General features: G+C 30.3%; 2 protein-coding genes across 4 annotated transcripts in view; one reads left to right on the top strand and one right to left on the bottom strand.

Annotated features, from left to right (window-relative positions):
* LOC113376775 (single-stranded DNA-binding protein 3) overlaps window positions 1–939 on the top strand; it is a 134,993-nt gene extending 134,054 nt beyond the window's left edge. The window contains exon 15 of one of the 3 annotated variants that reach the window (XM_026616829.1): window positions 355–939. In XM_026616829.1, the coding sequence (XP_026472614.1) occupies window positions 355–459 (105 nt within the window). In that variant the 3' untranslated portion in view covers window positions 460–939. The remainder of the gene's footprint in view (window positions 1–354) is intronic. The other 2 variants (XM_026616827.1, XM_026616826.1) reach the window with 2 other exon arrangements.
* Window positions 940–2,298: 1,359 nt separating this feature from the next.
* On the bottom strand, window positions 2,299–13,705 carry LOC113377574 (delta-1-pyrroline-5-carboxylate synthase). The gene is made up of 10 exons (XM_026617939.1): window positions 13,456–13,705; window positions 6,760–6,939; window positions 6,475–6,618; window positions 6,258–6,365; window positions 6,019–6,189; window positions 5,418–5,606; window positions 5,002–5,194; window positions 4,620–4,936; window positions 3,859–4,546; window positions 2,299–2,765 (listed from the first exon to the last, which is right to left on the bottom strand). Exons 1-10 carry the CDS (start codon window positions 13,591–13,593, stop codon window positions 2,503–2,505), a joined length of 2,391 nt encoding a protein of 796 aa, XP_026473724.1. The 5' UTR covers window positions 13,594–13,705; the 3' UTR covers window positions 2,299–2,502.
* Window positions 13,706–14,059: the final 354 nt, after the last annotated feature.

Raw genomic sequence — 14,059 nt, 5'->3', positions numbered from 1 at the left:
ATGTGTTGCATTGTTTTTGCGCGAAGAATAAGGAGCTTTTACTGTATGTTGATTCCGATTTGGTTAAATATCGCATAAAATTAATTTCGTTGCTTAAAATGTTTAAATGTCAGCTTGTACTCACCATATTGCATGATACTTGATTTGATGTACGATTTGCGCCACTTCAGCTTGTTTGTTGCCTGTAATTAAATATGAAGCCTTCGACATCTTATCCAGAGAATGGTCGGTTTGTAGCGGCCCTGGCATTTCAGTCGATTATGAAATTGTTATTTATATTGTCGTTTGGCATTAGGACGCAAAACTTAGTTTTATATTTAAAGCAAACCTTCGATTTCTTTTTATTTTTTCCAGGACCAAATAGAATCGGCTGCTATCCTGAAAATAAAGGAAAGCATGCAGGAAGAGGCCAAGAGATTCGAGAAAGATACTGATCATCCTGACTATTTCATGCAATAACCATTCTCTTCTGAAAGCGTAAAAATAGAATCATTAATCTTGTAATCTCATGGTTTAGCAGACATAGTTTTGGGTGGTAGATGATATAATGTATAGACTTTCTTCTATTTTAAGCTACCTCTGTTTTTATATTTCTTCTATTTAATCTATGCTGCGGCAGAGGATACAATTGATCTGATATTATTGCAATGCCAGTTTAGTATATCATGTGTATGTCAGTTTCATTGGTTTAATTAACATTTATGTGCTAAGCAAAATGATATCGATCCAGCCCAATATTTTTAGATATATATGAAATGTGGTTTCAATGTATAAATGAGCCTGTATGCGATAATAGTTTTGTTGAATTATTTATTAAGCTGTGTAATATTTGATTTTAGGCAGAACCTGTCGTATGCGATGTGTTTTGAGCAATGTTTGTTGATTTTTGTTTAATAAATTTGTAAACCTGATAAATCAATTAAGACCCTGTGTATAATAGTTCAATCAAAGATATCATTATTTATTGGATTTTATATAGGTAATATTTGTTATTAGGATTTTTTATCTTAAAGATTAATAACTTATTGTGGTTATAACTGAAAACGTTAAAAGGCTGTCTATATTGGACGACACTGAACATCACAAATAATTAAATGATGCAGTATTTATAATTTTAATTAGGATACCAAATTTATATATGGCGCTCTCTCGATTGAGGAGTTTGTCGTAGTACATTGTATATAAGTTAATATTTATGAGATGCTACAATCCTTCTAGTAATCTAGATTCTGTTTTTATGAGAATATTTTGTCAATGTATAAATCTAATATTTTATATTAAATTTACCAGAGAAAATTATACAAATGACCTTTTTGACCAATAATTTATTTTTTTGTAATGCGCTCGCGTTGTTATTGATGAAGATTTTTCTATATGCTACATAATCTCATTTTTCTAATGTTTCATAATATAAAATACGTGATATTTGAAATTTTATAGCCCTTCCTTTTATTTTTTTTTTTGTATATTTTGGTCACTACGATTGAGGGAATTAATACATGTATATATGCATAAATTTTATCTTTGTAAAAAGATTCATCATGATGACTTTTGTTTCTGTAATTTTAGCGATTGTAAAAATATTGTTAAGGGTAAATTAATATTTAATGTAAGAATGTGGTATTTTACAAAAGTATATTTCCTTGTATATTACAAATTTTATTACCAAATTTCTATCTTTTAAAATTTATTTATTATAAGAAATTTCGGAAAATATATTAAACTATTCTCTATCACAAGCAAACTCGAGTTCAAAGAAAGTGATCTCAGCTGCTTCAGAAATTCTAATCTGAAAATTTTGATTTTTTTTCATAACTTTTCATATAGTGACATACTAAGACTAAACACTAAAGAGGATTTTTTTTTTGAATGATCCTTAATTAATTCAGATATTTGTCACATATGTCCATTAGAGATGATTAAATTTGAATTATTTTCTAGATGTTATTTTTATTAGACCAACAAAATGCATAAGTATCTGTAAATAATTAAGCGATCATTTTCATTAGTGGATGTTTTTAGAATAATAGTGTACACATGAAATCAAATATATTCTCTGGGTTAAATTCCATCTTAATTATGTAATTCATATTTATAAGATAATATATAAGATTGTGTTATGTAATAATATATGTTGTTTTTTATTTTTTTTTTGCGTTCTATAGAAATTATGTCGCAAATCCGGCTTCAGCTGTCACAACGAAATCAAACTCGGTTTTAATGTAATTAAATACGTTTAATTAATTGTTAATAACCTAATTTACATATATACATAAGAATGATCGAGGTTGTACTACACAGTTAAATGCCAATTGATGGAGTCGATTGAATAATGGATAATTCAACGTCATAGTTTTTATATGGTACAACCTGCGCTTCTTTTATTTATTTACAATAGGATATCTTTCTCGAAATAAGAGTGCCTAAAGATTTGATGTATCGAACGATGTATGAAGTGCAAGTGTGATGATGGGTGATTGTCGGTTTGTGTATTTCATTCTGTCAATTGATGGGAAGTGATTCGTGGAGCCATCGGCGCGTTCCACCTTCCGCGAAATCGCTGGCGGCGTGGTCTTCGCCCCGGAGCACCCACTTGGTGGTCAATAGGCCTTCGACGCCGACTGGGCCGCGGGCGTGGATGCGAGCAGTCGATATGCCGACCTCGGCTCCCAATCCGAAACGGAAGCCGTCTGCAAACCGCGAACTGGCGTTGTGGAAAACGCACGCGCTGTCGACTTGCTGCTGGAAACCTTCCGCTGTTTCTCCTGTGAAATATATATTGTTTAATTGATGCGAGAAATTTACAAGTGAAATACTAAAAATTCATGTAATCTGTACAAGTCATAAGGATGATAAATATATACAGTTTATTCTATCAACCACTTGACAATTTTACCCGATTGGAACTCGGGCGGAATTTTGTTCTTTGCTGCGATCGAGCCTCGTTCGGACTTTAAATGGAAGATAGTGATTCATTCGATTTTTTTTTCGGATTACATATATCGGAATAAATGTTACTCTTTTAAACTAAGAGTTAGTCTTTATGGCTTTGAGGAGTTTATAGTTACGTTATTTTTTTTCACTTCCCGATAGGTTATATTAATCGCAAAAAATCGTAAATGAAAATTTTATATATCTATACGTTTCGAAGGTTTCTGAACATTTTGGCATATCCTAGAAAAAGTGGATGTATGTGTTTGTGCGAGGTGTGCGTGTGTGTTCGGATACAAATTTTTATCGACGATTTCGGGAACACGGATAAACCGATTTCAATTATTTAAAAAACATTCAATTTCTATTGATAAGGGGACGTGTTGATTAGTTTTTTTTTGCAAAGGCAGATCTAGCCGTTTCGAAGATACGGGACAAAAAGTGATAAAAACGGTAACTCAGTTTTTAGGAGAACGGAGCGTCCGATTTTAATAATTCAAAAATCATTTCACTTGTATTGACAGGATGGAAAACAAAAGGGAAAGCAGGTCTAGCGGTTTCGGAGATCTAGTATTAAAAGTAAAAAAAAATGCCATTTGACAGTCAAAAATGATCATTAGACATATGTACATCGCATTATCAGATACTTTTAAAAACTTATAATAATAAGTACAAATTTTGTGTATATTTATATGGGTTCCGTACCAATGTTTACACGTTAAACGACTACTATCATTTTTTTTTTCAAAAATGACAAAACTTCTCGAAAATCTAATTTTTTCAAAGTTCTGCCATTTTTTTTTAAATTTTGTTTTTGGTACGGGATGCTCGAGCAATTTGCCTTAAAGCACGGTGCTATGCACCACTAGTTTCAAAATGATCCTGCTGTTAAGAAGTTAAATAAATATTTTTAATCTCACTACTTACGGTTTTCAGTAATTATAACATCTGTGTGACCACTACCGAACGTGTGGATGTGATTTATGGCTTCGTTGACATCCTTGACAACTTCTATGCAGCATTCTAATGAACTGTATTCGTGTTTCATGGTTTTGGCAGGTGGAGGACCAAATGTGAGTAGTTGTGTCAATTTTGGTCCTGAATTTATTTTCACTCCTTCATTTTTCAACATATTGCAAACGTCGCTGAAGAAGTCACCTTGCATAAGGCTTTCATGTATGAGCAGCGTTTCCATGGCGTTGCAAGCGGCTGGGTAATCGCATTTAGAATCTTTAATTATCTTTAATGCCTTCGCGAGATCAGCATGTTGATCAACATAAACATGACAAATTCCTTCAGCATGTCCCATGACAGGGATATGTTGAGATTGCGATTGTATGTTGCGGACCAATTCGGATGATCCACGAGGGATGATGAGATCGATATGCTGTTCCATTGATAATAAATCACTGATTTCTTCGCGGGTAGATACTAGAGAAATTGCGTTTGTTGCTCCTACTGTTGCTAAAGCTTCTTTCACAACATTCATCAGAGCTTTGTTGCTGTGAGCAGCTTCTTTTCCGCCTTTTAAGAGTAATCCGTTTGCCGACGCCATTGCTAAGGCTGCTACTTGTGGAAGAGAGTCAGGTCGAGATTCGAAAATAACCAGAAGTACCTTAAAAATTATTTCAAAATCATTAGAAATAGTACTCATTAAAAATTATTCAATATGTGTTTATGATACTTACTCCTATTGGAACCGTAATTTGTGTTAAATCTAGATTATCCGCTAGTTTCGTCCTTCTCAATACTCTACCAACATTCTGATGACTTGATTCGGCTATTTGCTTTAAACCAATTGAAAGACTTTTTAATTTTGCAGGTGTTAGAGAAAGTCTGGATAGAAGAGGTTTGGCCAAACCAGATTGAGTTGCTTCTGCTAAATCTTTCGTATTTGCATCCAAAATTTCAGCTTGGCGTGTTATCAGCAATTCCGCTAACGTGTTAACAGATGCTGCTCTTTCTTCTGGGGTCAAACTTTGTAAAACTCTACTGCCGATGCGTGCTATGTACAATAACGTATTATTTATTTCAATATAATATTAAAATTAGAAGACTATAATAATATACCATTTTCGGCCATAACTTCAACCGGCACTGAACCTCCAGAGACGGATTCAGTGAAAAACGTTCCGACTTTTCTTCCTCCGATGATAGTTTTGATTGCCTTTTCCTGCATTCCATTGCAAATGACGACGCTTACTCCTCGGTCTAGGGCCCATGTTGCTGCATTTACTTTCGAGTCCATTCCACCAGTTCCTACCTGTATTTAACCTCCTTTTAATATTTTATTTTAATCTAATGCATGTTTATGTCAAGACTTGAACTTCGAACACTATATCAGTGTTTGTGTGTTATCTTCGCTAACAGAAAACTTTTAAATTACATTGATAAGTGAAACAAATACTTTAACACGATTACATTAGTAATAAATTAAACGAGTATGTTTGATGATGATTGACACAATATTTTGGTAATAAAATAACCTTGGATTTTTTTCCGAATTCGACGGTATTTCTATCGTCTGAGGTATATGTGGAAATTAATCGTGCGCCGTCTTCCCAAGGTGGTTTGTTATATATCCCATCGACATCTGACATTAAAATTAGAAGATCGGCTTGAATTTCTGCGGCTAACATAGCTGCTAAACTGTCATTGTCCTTTATGCTAATACCCTGGTAACAAATAAAAATCATCAAACAAAATAGTTATTACTAGTTCACTATTTTTTTTAAATTTGTATTCCTCTGACAATGAGTGTAATAATAATTTTGAAATATATATAAGTATTAATAGTTTTTGTAATGCATGCAAATCTATTGAAGTTCTGGAAACCCGAATCAATAGATATGAGAATTGTTTTAAATTTTTGTTCAAGAAACTTCCATTCAATTAAAGTTAAGTTAAAGTCACATCCTCATCTACTATGTGACTTAGAACGATAATAAGATTTACGCGAAAAGAGAAGGTTCAAATTAAATATGTTATTTCAGTTTATACTTTACCAATATGTTATCTGTTCATGCACTTAACGTTTAATTGTTAGTAGAATTCAGTCAGCATGCTAATCACAAAAAAATTACCGACCTTCTTTGAACCTACCCCCGAGACCTCTTCATCGACTATAAACATTGGTGGTGACACAGCATCATTGGTATTAATAATTGGCACAATATTTAAACTAATCAATTCTGTCAATGTACAGAATAAATTCTTTCTGGTGTGCTCATTGTAAAAATCAGGTTTCGTTACGAGGACCTGGATAGAGAAAATGTATTGGTTAATTTTAGAAAACAAAGTTTTTACTCGTATAGTTTTTTTCTTACTTGAGCTATTTTGACTCCATATTGTGCAAACATAGCATCGTAAAGTGACATAAGACCAGACTGACCGACTGCTGCTGCTGCACGTGGCTCCAATAAAGTTCCAGCATCCTGAAAAAAAACATAAATATAAGTTAATATTTGGTATTAACACTATCTACATGATTCAATTCAATTCAATGATTCATTTTTTTTCATTTTGTCTGCATTTTATACTAACCTCTCTTGTGTGGTCCTTTGGCGAAAGAGTTTCTCTCATTGACAAGGACATCAACAACTCCTGGGTCAATTTTTGTTTTCCAAAAGCTACAGCACCACTGGTGACCATGATGCATTCTCGTCCTCCGTTTTGACATTCTGCTACCTATAATTATAAACGTTCTAATGGATATTAAACAATTCCATTAAAGATTTAATTTTAGTACAACTATAAATAATATTGTTTATTTTTGTTGTACTACAAATAAAACATGCAGCTAATATGTGTCAATTATAATTGACTTACTTGTTCAACAATTGATGCCAAACGTCCTAAAGCTAAACCATGTTCATCTTCTCTGGTGATGACGGCGCTTCCTAATTTTATTACCAAACGTTTGGCATATTTAAGTTGACTTCTGTCTGAAAATGTTGCTTGTCTCCTGTCTGCTGTCTGCAAAGTGCGCCTGTTTACATCTTGGTTAACCTGACGAAGAAAAATATAATAATAAATTTATAAAACTTAATGATGCTCATAATCTTTTCAATGGGTAAGTTACATAAACGGCAAAAAATTTAAATTATTTTTTTTGTGTTGTTTCAGCATTTTTTACACAAAATGGATGTGAAGAGGATATGCCTCGTTGTTAGAAATATAGCTGAACTGAAAGATTTAAATTTTTCGATTCTAACAATGCGCAGACCTTATTGTTGGAAAAGGCAACCTAGGATAAAAGTGAGTCAAACTTTTATTTTACATAAATTTTAGCAAAATTTACATTTTATACTTAATTTTAGGTTCTGTGTTCAAGATACGAGATGCTTATAAGTATGGGCCAGGACGGTCCCAGATTTGTCTAGAAGCAATATTCGTATCGGGATCAGGTTTTTTGTCCTGGATTGCTCCGATTTTCGAAAAGGTTTTTATTTTGAATAAATTTTTATAAGTACCATTTTTTAAAAAAATACCAATGAAATGAAAGATATTTAAATTAAGCTAAACTGATATTATTTACTAATGAAAATTATGATGAAAACTTCACAGAATTTCATACAATACTTAAAACCAAAAAAGATCTGCTTAAGAAGAATTATGGTTCAAAATATGTAATATAAAAAAATCGTACTCGTTGTCAGTAATTCTGAATAAAATATTTTGCTTCAATTAATAAAAACTGATTGTTATTATATCCTTATAAAGTATTATTTGCTAAGTATAACTTTTATTAAAAAAAATATATTTACAGTTTTTTAAATTAATTTATCGTTTTGGAGTCACCCTGTAAGTTACACTCTTTTCACACTTTTTAAAATTTTCATGAACTTTATTATAATTTTTGAAATTAATTGGCGAAATTAAATATCTATTAACGTTATTATTCCAAGAATTTACACATAATTTGAATTGCATGAAAAGCTACAAATAACAACAAATAAAATAAATAAATTCCAAATAAAAAATCGATAACAATTTTTTATAAATATATTCAATATATAATATTTTATAACAGCGATTAGAATTATGTGTTCTACCGCTACCTAGTATTGAGGGCAACCCAACGGTCTTCCACCTTCTTATGTGTAGACTATTTATATTAGATATGAATATCTAAAAGTGTTGATGTATCTACGTTGTAGCAATGCCCACGAAAGGCCATTTTCACTTGAGATTGTATTTCACATCTATAATTTCAAGTGTAAATTTGATATCGTACTGCTTGATATCGAGCTGGCCGACATTGGTTGACTAGTTTGTGCTATCCCACATTTATGACCATTATACCGTGACGAGCTCAGATTAAAAAATATAAATATATTATTATTATATTTAATTTTTTTTTTACGTTTTTGCGGTTTATATAAAGTTAAAAAATAATGTACATACTTTGATTAAAAAATATTATTAATTTATTTTAGTATTTAAGTCTATAATTTTAGTATAGATAATAGTTTTGCAAATCAGCAGTTATTAAAATTGCAGTTTCCAAACAAATTTCTAAAATAAAATAAAAATGTTCAGTATATTCAAAATTAATTCAAAATAGATCAGGTTAGTACCATCTTTTGTAATATTATTTGTTTCGATTCAAAGTTTCACTCTTTAATTTTATTTGTCTAATATTTATTACCATTTTATTTTATTTCTTTCACCATATTTTATTTTGCAACGAATCGCTTTTAAGAGGTTAAGGTTTTCGTTTTATTAAGACCTTAGTAGATTATTTTTTGATTTGAATCACCGATAAAACAATTTTAATTGTGCCGGAGTAATAATTAATTTCTTATAATAGTATAAAATAGTTTCAATGTCATCAGAAGTTGATAAATTACAAGATCATTCAGTGTTTTTTGTTTTTGTTCACATATTTTCATAACACCAATAGTGACAAGGATATTTTGATAACGTTTGCGCGTGTGGAATAATTAATAATAGTGATTTAATTATTTATTTTACTAATATAATAATAAAAGTTTAACTGAATAATTAATAATTTAAAGTTTTTATAGAATCTGTAAAAATATATATTTATTTTATAGCGTTGTAAAATGCCTTTAATTTTTGCTAAAGGTCTAAAGCTCACCTATATACTTTAAATGAATAATTTTAACTTTGCAATTTAATTTATATAATTCTTATAAATATTAGACAATGTTACAGTATTTATAATAATTTATTTGAAAACATTAAATATTCCTTGATATATTTTGTTACGGTACGGGAAGTTCCAGCAATTTGCCTTAAGGTATCATGCCATACACCACTAGTTGGAGATAGATTTTAGTTTAGACAATTGACATAATTAATTGTCTAGGTAAGAATGACTAGACTAACTGACCTAATAAGACACAGATTTCTTATCTGTGGTACACATGCACTCTTTTCTGGTCAATGTACTCACATAAAAAATATTGCAGCATCTAAATCGAATATTAATGATAACTAGGTGTAAATCTCAAATTTTGCCTTAAGTAAGGTGATCATACGTCCCAATTTGGCCGGGACAGCCCCGGATTTCCACTTTGTGGAAACGATTGGCTAATAATTGCCATCCCGATTTTGACTTGAAAAAATATGATCACCTTACCTTAAGGCATGTGAACTTTCCGATATGTGCAAATTTTCTTTAAACATCTAATTACGAAGAAAGGGCCTGGTTCATCTTTACCAAGAGCCAATCAGTACAATTGCCAACTGACCGGTTCAGAAGTTTTGCCAAAACGTTGATGAAAAATGTAGAAGATCTATGCAAAATTTATCCCAGAGTGGACTTAATATTATATACAATTAACTTATTAATTTATTTTAAAGTTAATAATTATGATTATTTGATGTTTATTATAGATTTGTTTATATATTTCAGAAGAAGCAAGAAAGAAAAAAATGTGATCCTAGAGAAGTAGTGTCTTGTAATGACTACATATTAGACGTTATCAGACGTGACGTGCGAGACGGTTCAAAGTATTAACAACGAGGTCAGGATTATGGAAGTAATAGATTTTTGATATTATTTTTTTAATGTCGTATTGTGAGGTCTTGTGTATGCGAAATTGTTATGTAAACGACATACAAACACACATACACACACACGTACATACATACACACATACACACACATATATATATATATATATATATAATATATATATATAATATATATAGGGTGGTCCTTAATATGGATGTTTTCGAATTTTCTTGCTCTCAGGTGCTCAAATGCCTCCAAATTGATAAAACAAATTTTCTGAAAGTTTTAACTCCAAATATTAACTTTAAGATAGTCCGCACTCAAAACAAAGTTTCTTGGTTCTTCCTCCTAAGTAAATACTTATTTTATAAAATATATAGAATTTTTGTTGTGTTTTTTTATTTTTATTTTATTTTATTAAGCAAATACTATGTTATTCTCAAAATTTTGATTCACTTGTTGCTAAGTTATAAAACAAATGATATTTTTCTCATGTTATTTCCATAGAAACTTGGAGTGCGGACTATCTTAACATTAAGGGCTGAAACTTTCAGAGAATTGTTTTTTTATCAATTTGGAAGGATTTGAGCCCCTGGGAGCAAGGAAATTCGAAAACGCCCATATTGGAGACCACCCTTATATATATACATACATATATTAACAAAGTCTAGTAATCGGGCATAACATCAATAAAAACATGAATTTCTTTCAAAAATTAATTTTAAAAGTCTATATTGTGTTTTAAAGTAATAATGTGGTCCACAAGCATAGTTTTAAATTGTCTGGGATTTTTTTAATTATTTTTGTGTTGTTCTAAACGTCTAATTAAGTTCTGGCTTGTTTCTCCTATGTATATTAAATTACAGTCCAGACAATTTATTTGATAGACGAGAAGTTGTTTGATATTAAAAGGGGTTTTTGTTTTGGTAAATAGTGCTAGTCGTTGTACTAAAATTGTTTACAAGTTGGTGTCCAGATTTATAAAAAAGTTTTTTTTTTAAGAAACATACAATTCTTTAATGTATGGTAGACATATTACACCAGAGTGAGTCTCTGAGTCAGGTAAATCGTTATGCACTGTGGAATTGCCAATTTTGAATAAAATTGCCAATTCCACAGTTTTGTCAGCTAACACCAATTTTTAAAATTATAGATATTATTATTATAAGGTATTGATATATAGGGGTACTGTGATTTAAGTTGTTTGATGTTTTCAATATGTACATATATCTTTGTTTTGTTTGTCTACGGTTTCAATGAAACGGAAAAATCTTTCCTTGTTTGGCTTCTGGCAAATGCTCTATCTTCTATCTGGTATCCAGCCTCGGCTAGTACTTGTATTTATCCATTACAAATGATCGTGTTGTTTTCAAACTGATTTATCAGATAGTAAATATGATATGTTATATTTTAGTATCGTATGTCATTTTGACATTGATAATGATATTGACGGCGGCAATTATTTTCTCTAATCCAACGTGTTAAAAGTTAAAACACAAACGATACAAACGAAACGAAATAAACAAACCGTGACGTCAAACATTTCGATATTCGTTCGTTAAAAAAAATTACAGATATTTTTTGAACCAAAGGTGAAGATTGCGAACTTACGTCGGAAATGGGAGAAATATTTAATGATCTTAACTAATTTATTCAAGATGATACAAAATGTTCAAGCATCATTATTTTATCAAACAAATTTGGATGTCTCGGTGTTTATTGATAATTAAAATTTTAATTAAAAAAAATAAATATTTTTGTGATTTATTATTCTTGGTTTGTTTTGATTAATTGTAACAAATATCAAGGTGTGAAAATATTCCATTATTTAATTCCATTTTTTATTTAATTGGTTGCTAATTAAATGAAATAGTTTTATATCAATCAATGCTTTTTTAATTTTAATATATAGAGTTGGTTTTTAATATATATGTTTTTATTATTTCTTTGACATATTTTATATTCCAATGTAACCCAGTGGTTGTTTAATTTTATTTTTGATATATTTTTTGCTTTAATTTATTAACTTCCCGTACCAAAGGTAAAATTTTTATATATCTTTTCGTTTTAGTGGTTTCTGAACATTTTGGCATTCCTTAGAAAAAAAAAATGGGCTAAATGTGTGTGTGTTCGGATACAAAATTTGTCGACGATTTTGCGAACACGGTTCAACCGATTTGAATAATTCAAAAAACATTAGATTCCTATTGATAACGAGACGTGCTAATTAGTTTTTGGCAAAAGCAGGTCTAGGCGTTTCGAAGATACGGGGCAAAAAGTGTCAAATAACTCAATTTTTAAGAGAACGAAGCGTCCGATTTTAATCATTCAAAAAGGATTTTTCTTGTATTGACAAGCTGAAGAACAGATTTAATTATTGGAAAGGTCTAGTGGTTTTAGAGATCTATTAAAAAAAGTAAAAAAAATGCCATTTGACGGTCAAAAATGGACATTAGTCATATGCACATAAAATTATGCAATATTTTGTATTTGAACTAGAAACTTTGGGATTGCAAGGAGACTTTAAGACTAGAATCCTGGAGAAATTTTAAATATTTCAACCCACTTTCACATATTTTTTTTTATACATTTTAATTTATTTTTAAACTTTAATTAATTTTTACTGTTCAACACATTTATTTTTTATATAAAGTGCTATTTAATTAATATTTTTGTATTAAAATTCATTTAATTGTTTTGAAATTAACTGAAAAAATAGAGTAAATTTTAATTCAAAATTTAAATTAATTAGATTTAGAAGCGCCTTTCATTAAACTATAAGTTAAAAATAAAATAATCTACAGAATCAAATGATTAAAAATGAATTTATTTTGTGTAATAATAGAATTGTGTTTATTCATAACACAAATCAATAAAATCGTGGGATTTATTGCAAGAACAATTTATTGTTTATATTGATTATTTAATTTTTTAGTGATCCATAATTTATTGATTACTTTTATTGATTGAGTTAATTTATTGATTATTTAATTTTTTGTTGATCCATAAACGAGCTGTATTCAATAATTATAATTTACTCCAATAATTAAAGAAAATCCACTTAAAAATCTACATATCCTAACGTATGGATGTTAAATTACACTAAATTATTTTTTAAACTATGTTTGACAGTTGTTAAGAATATTAAGATATATATAAAAATTAAAATATTATGGCAAATTTTGCTTTAAAATTCCAATAAAACTTATTTTTAATTATATTACTATGAATGAGAATGTAAAATTGAAATTAAATCTTTCAGGATCTTTTTGATCACTATGCGTGGTATTAATTTTGCATTGTCGCAATTGCCAAAAATATTTATTTGTCACGAAATACCCTAGTCCAATAAAATTCAATCATTAAAGAAAAATCTACCCAATCAAATTCTCTATTATTGTTTGGAATTTCTTGAAAATTAAATGACATTTATATTCAAACCGTGCTTAATATTTACACTAGCGATCAAACAAAAACCACAGAAATTTTTCTAAAAATCTTTGATGAATCTATTATAAATATTATTTTTTTCGACTTACCAATTGCACGTGTGGATGGAACAAACCAGTGCTGGAGGAAGCGTAACGTTTAGCACTCGCGATTCTCGTCAAACCGTACCTGGTGCCTCTGTGCAGGGCCCTTCCCTGGCCCAGGAGGTTTCTCAATCCCAACATCATCGAAGTACCGGCCGATATAATAATAGTAACAGTAATAAATTAATTTAGATTTCGATGGTCGATGGTTCTAATAGATGTTTCGTTTTATCCGATTATCGATATCGCACTGTCCTCGAAAACGGTTCGATGTGTACTGCATTGGCAGTACGATGCTCCATTCGAGAAAACTTACTGATAGCGCGACGCTGTCTTCGAACTTATCAACCCGCGGAAGAATCAATCTCGCACAATAACACTACGGATAGACGGATAGGTTTACACGATTCTGTATCGTGTACGTTTCCATGGAATTTGATTGAAATTGTACGGCGACTGAGTCACCGTCCGGGGACCTGGGAAAAAACTACATGCGTCGCCCATTTTCCTCACTTCTACGAATTTTGCCAAAACATCTTGGGAAACAACTACATACTTTGCCAATTCTTCTCATTTCTTTCAATTTTGCCGAAACATCCTGAAAAAAAAA

This window comes from Ctenocephalides felis, unplaced genomic scaffold (genome assembly GCF_003426905.1).
Source record: "Ctenocephalides felis isolate EL2017-DRISC unplaced genomic scaffold, ASM342690v1 CF-g0.4_SCAFFOLD_01886, whole genome shotgun sequence".
In the NCBI taxonomy this organism is placed as follows: domain Eukaryota; kingdom Metazoa; phylum Arthropoda; class Insecta; order Siphonaptera; family Pulicidae; genus Ctenocephalides; species Ctenocephalides felis.
This window is presented reverse-complemented; position numbering and strand designations above follow the sequence as displayed.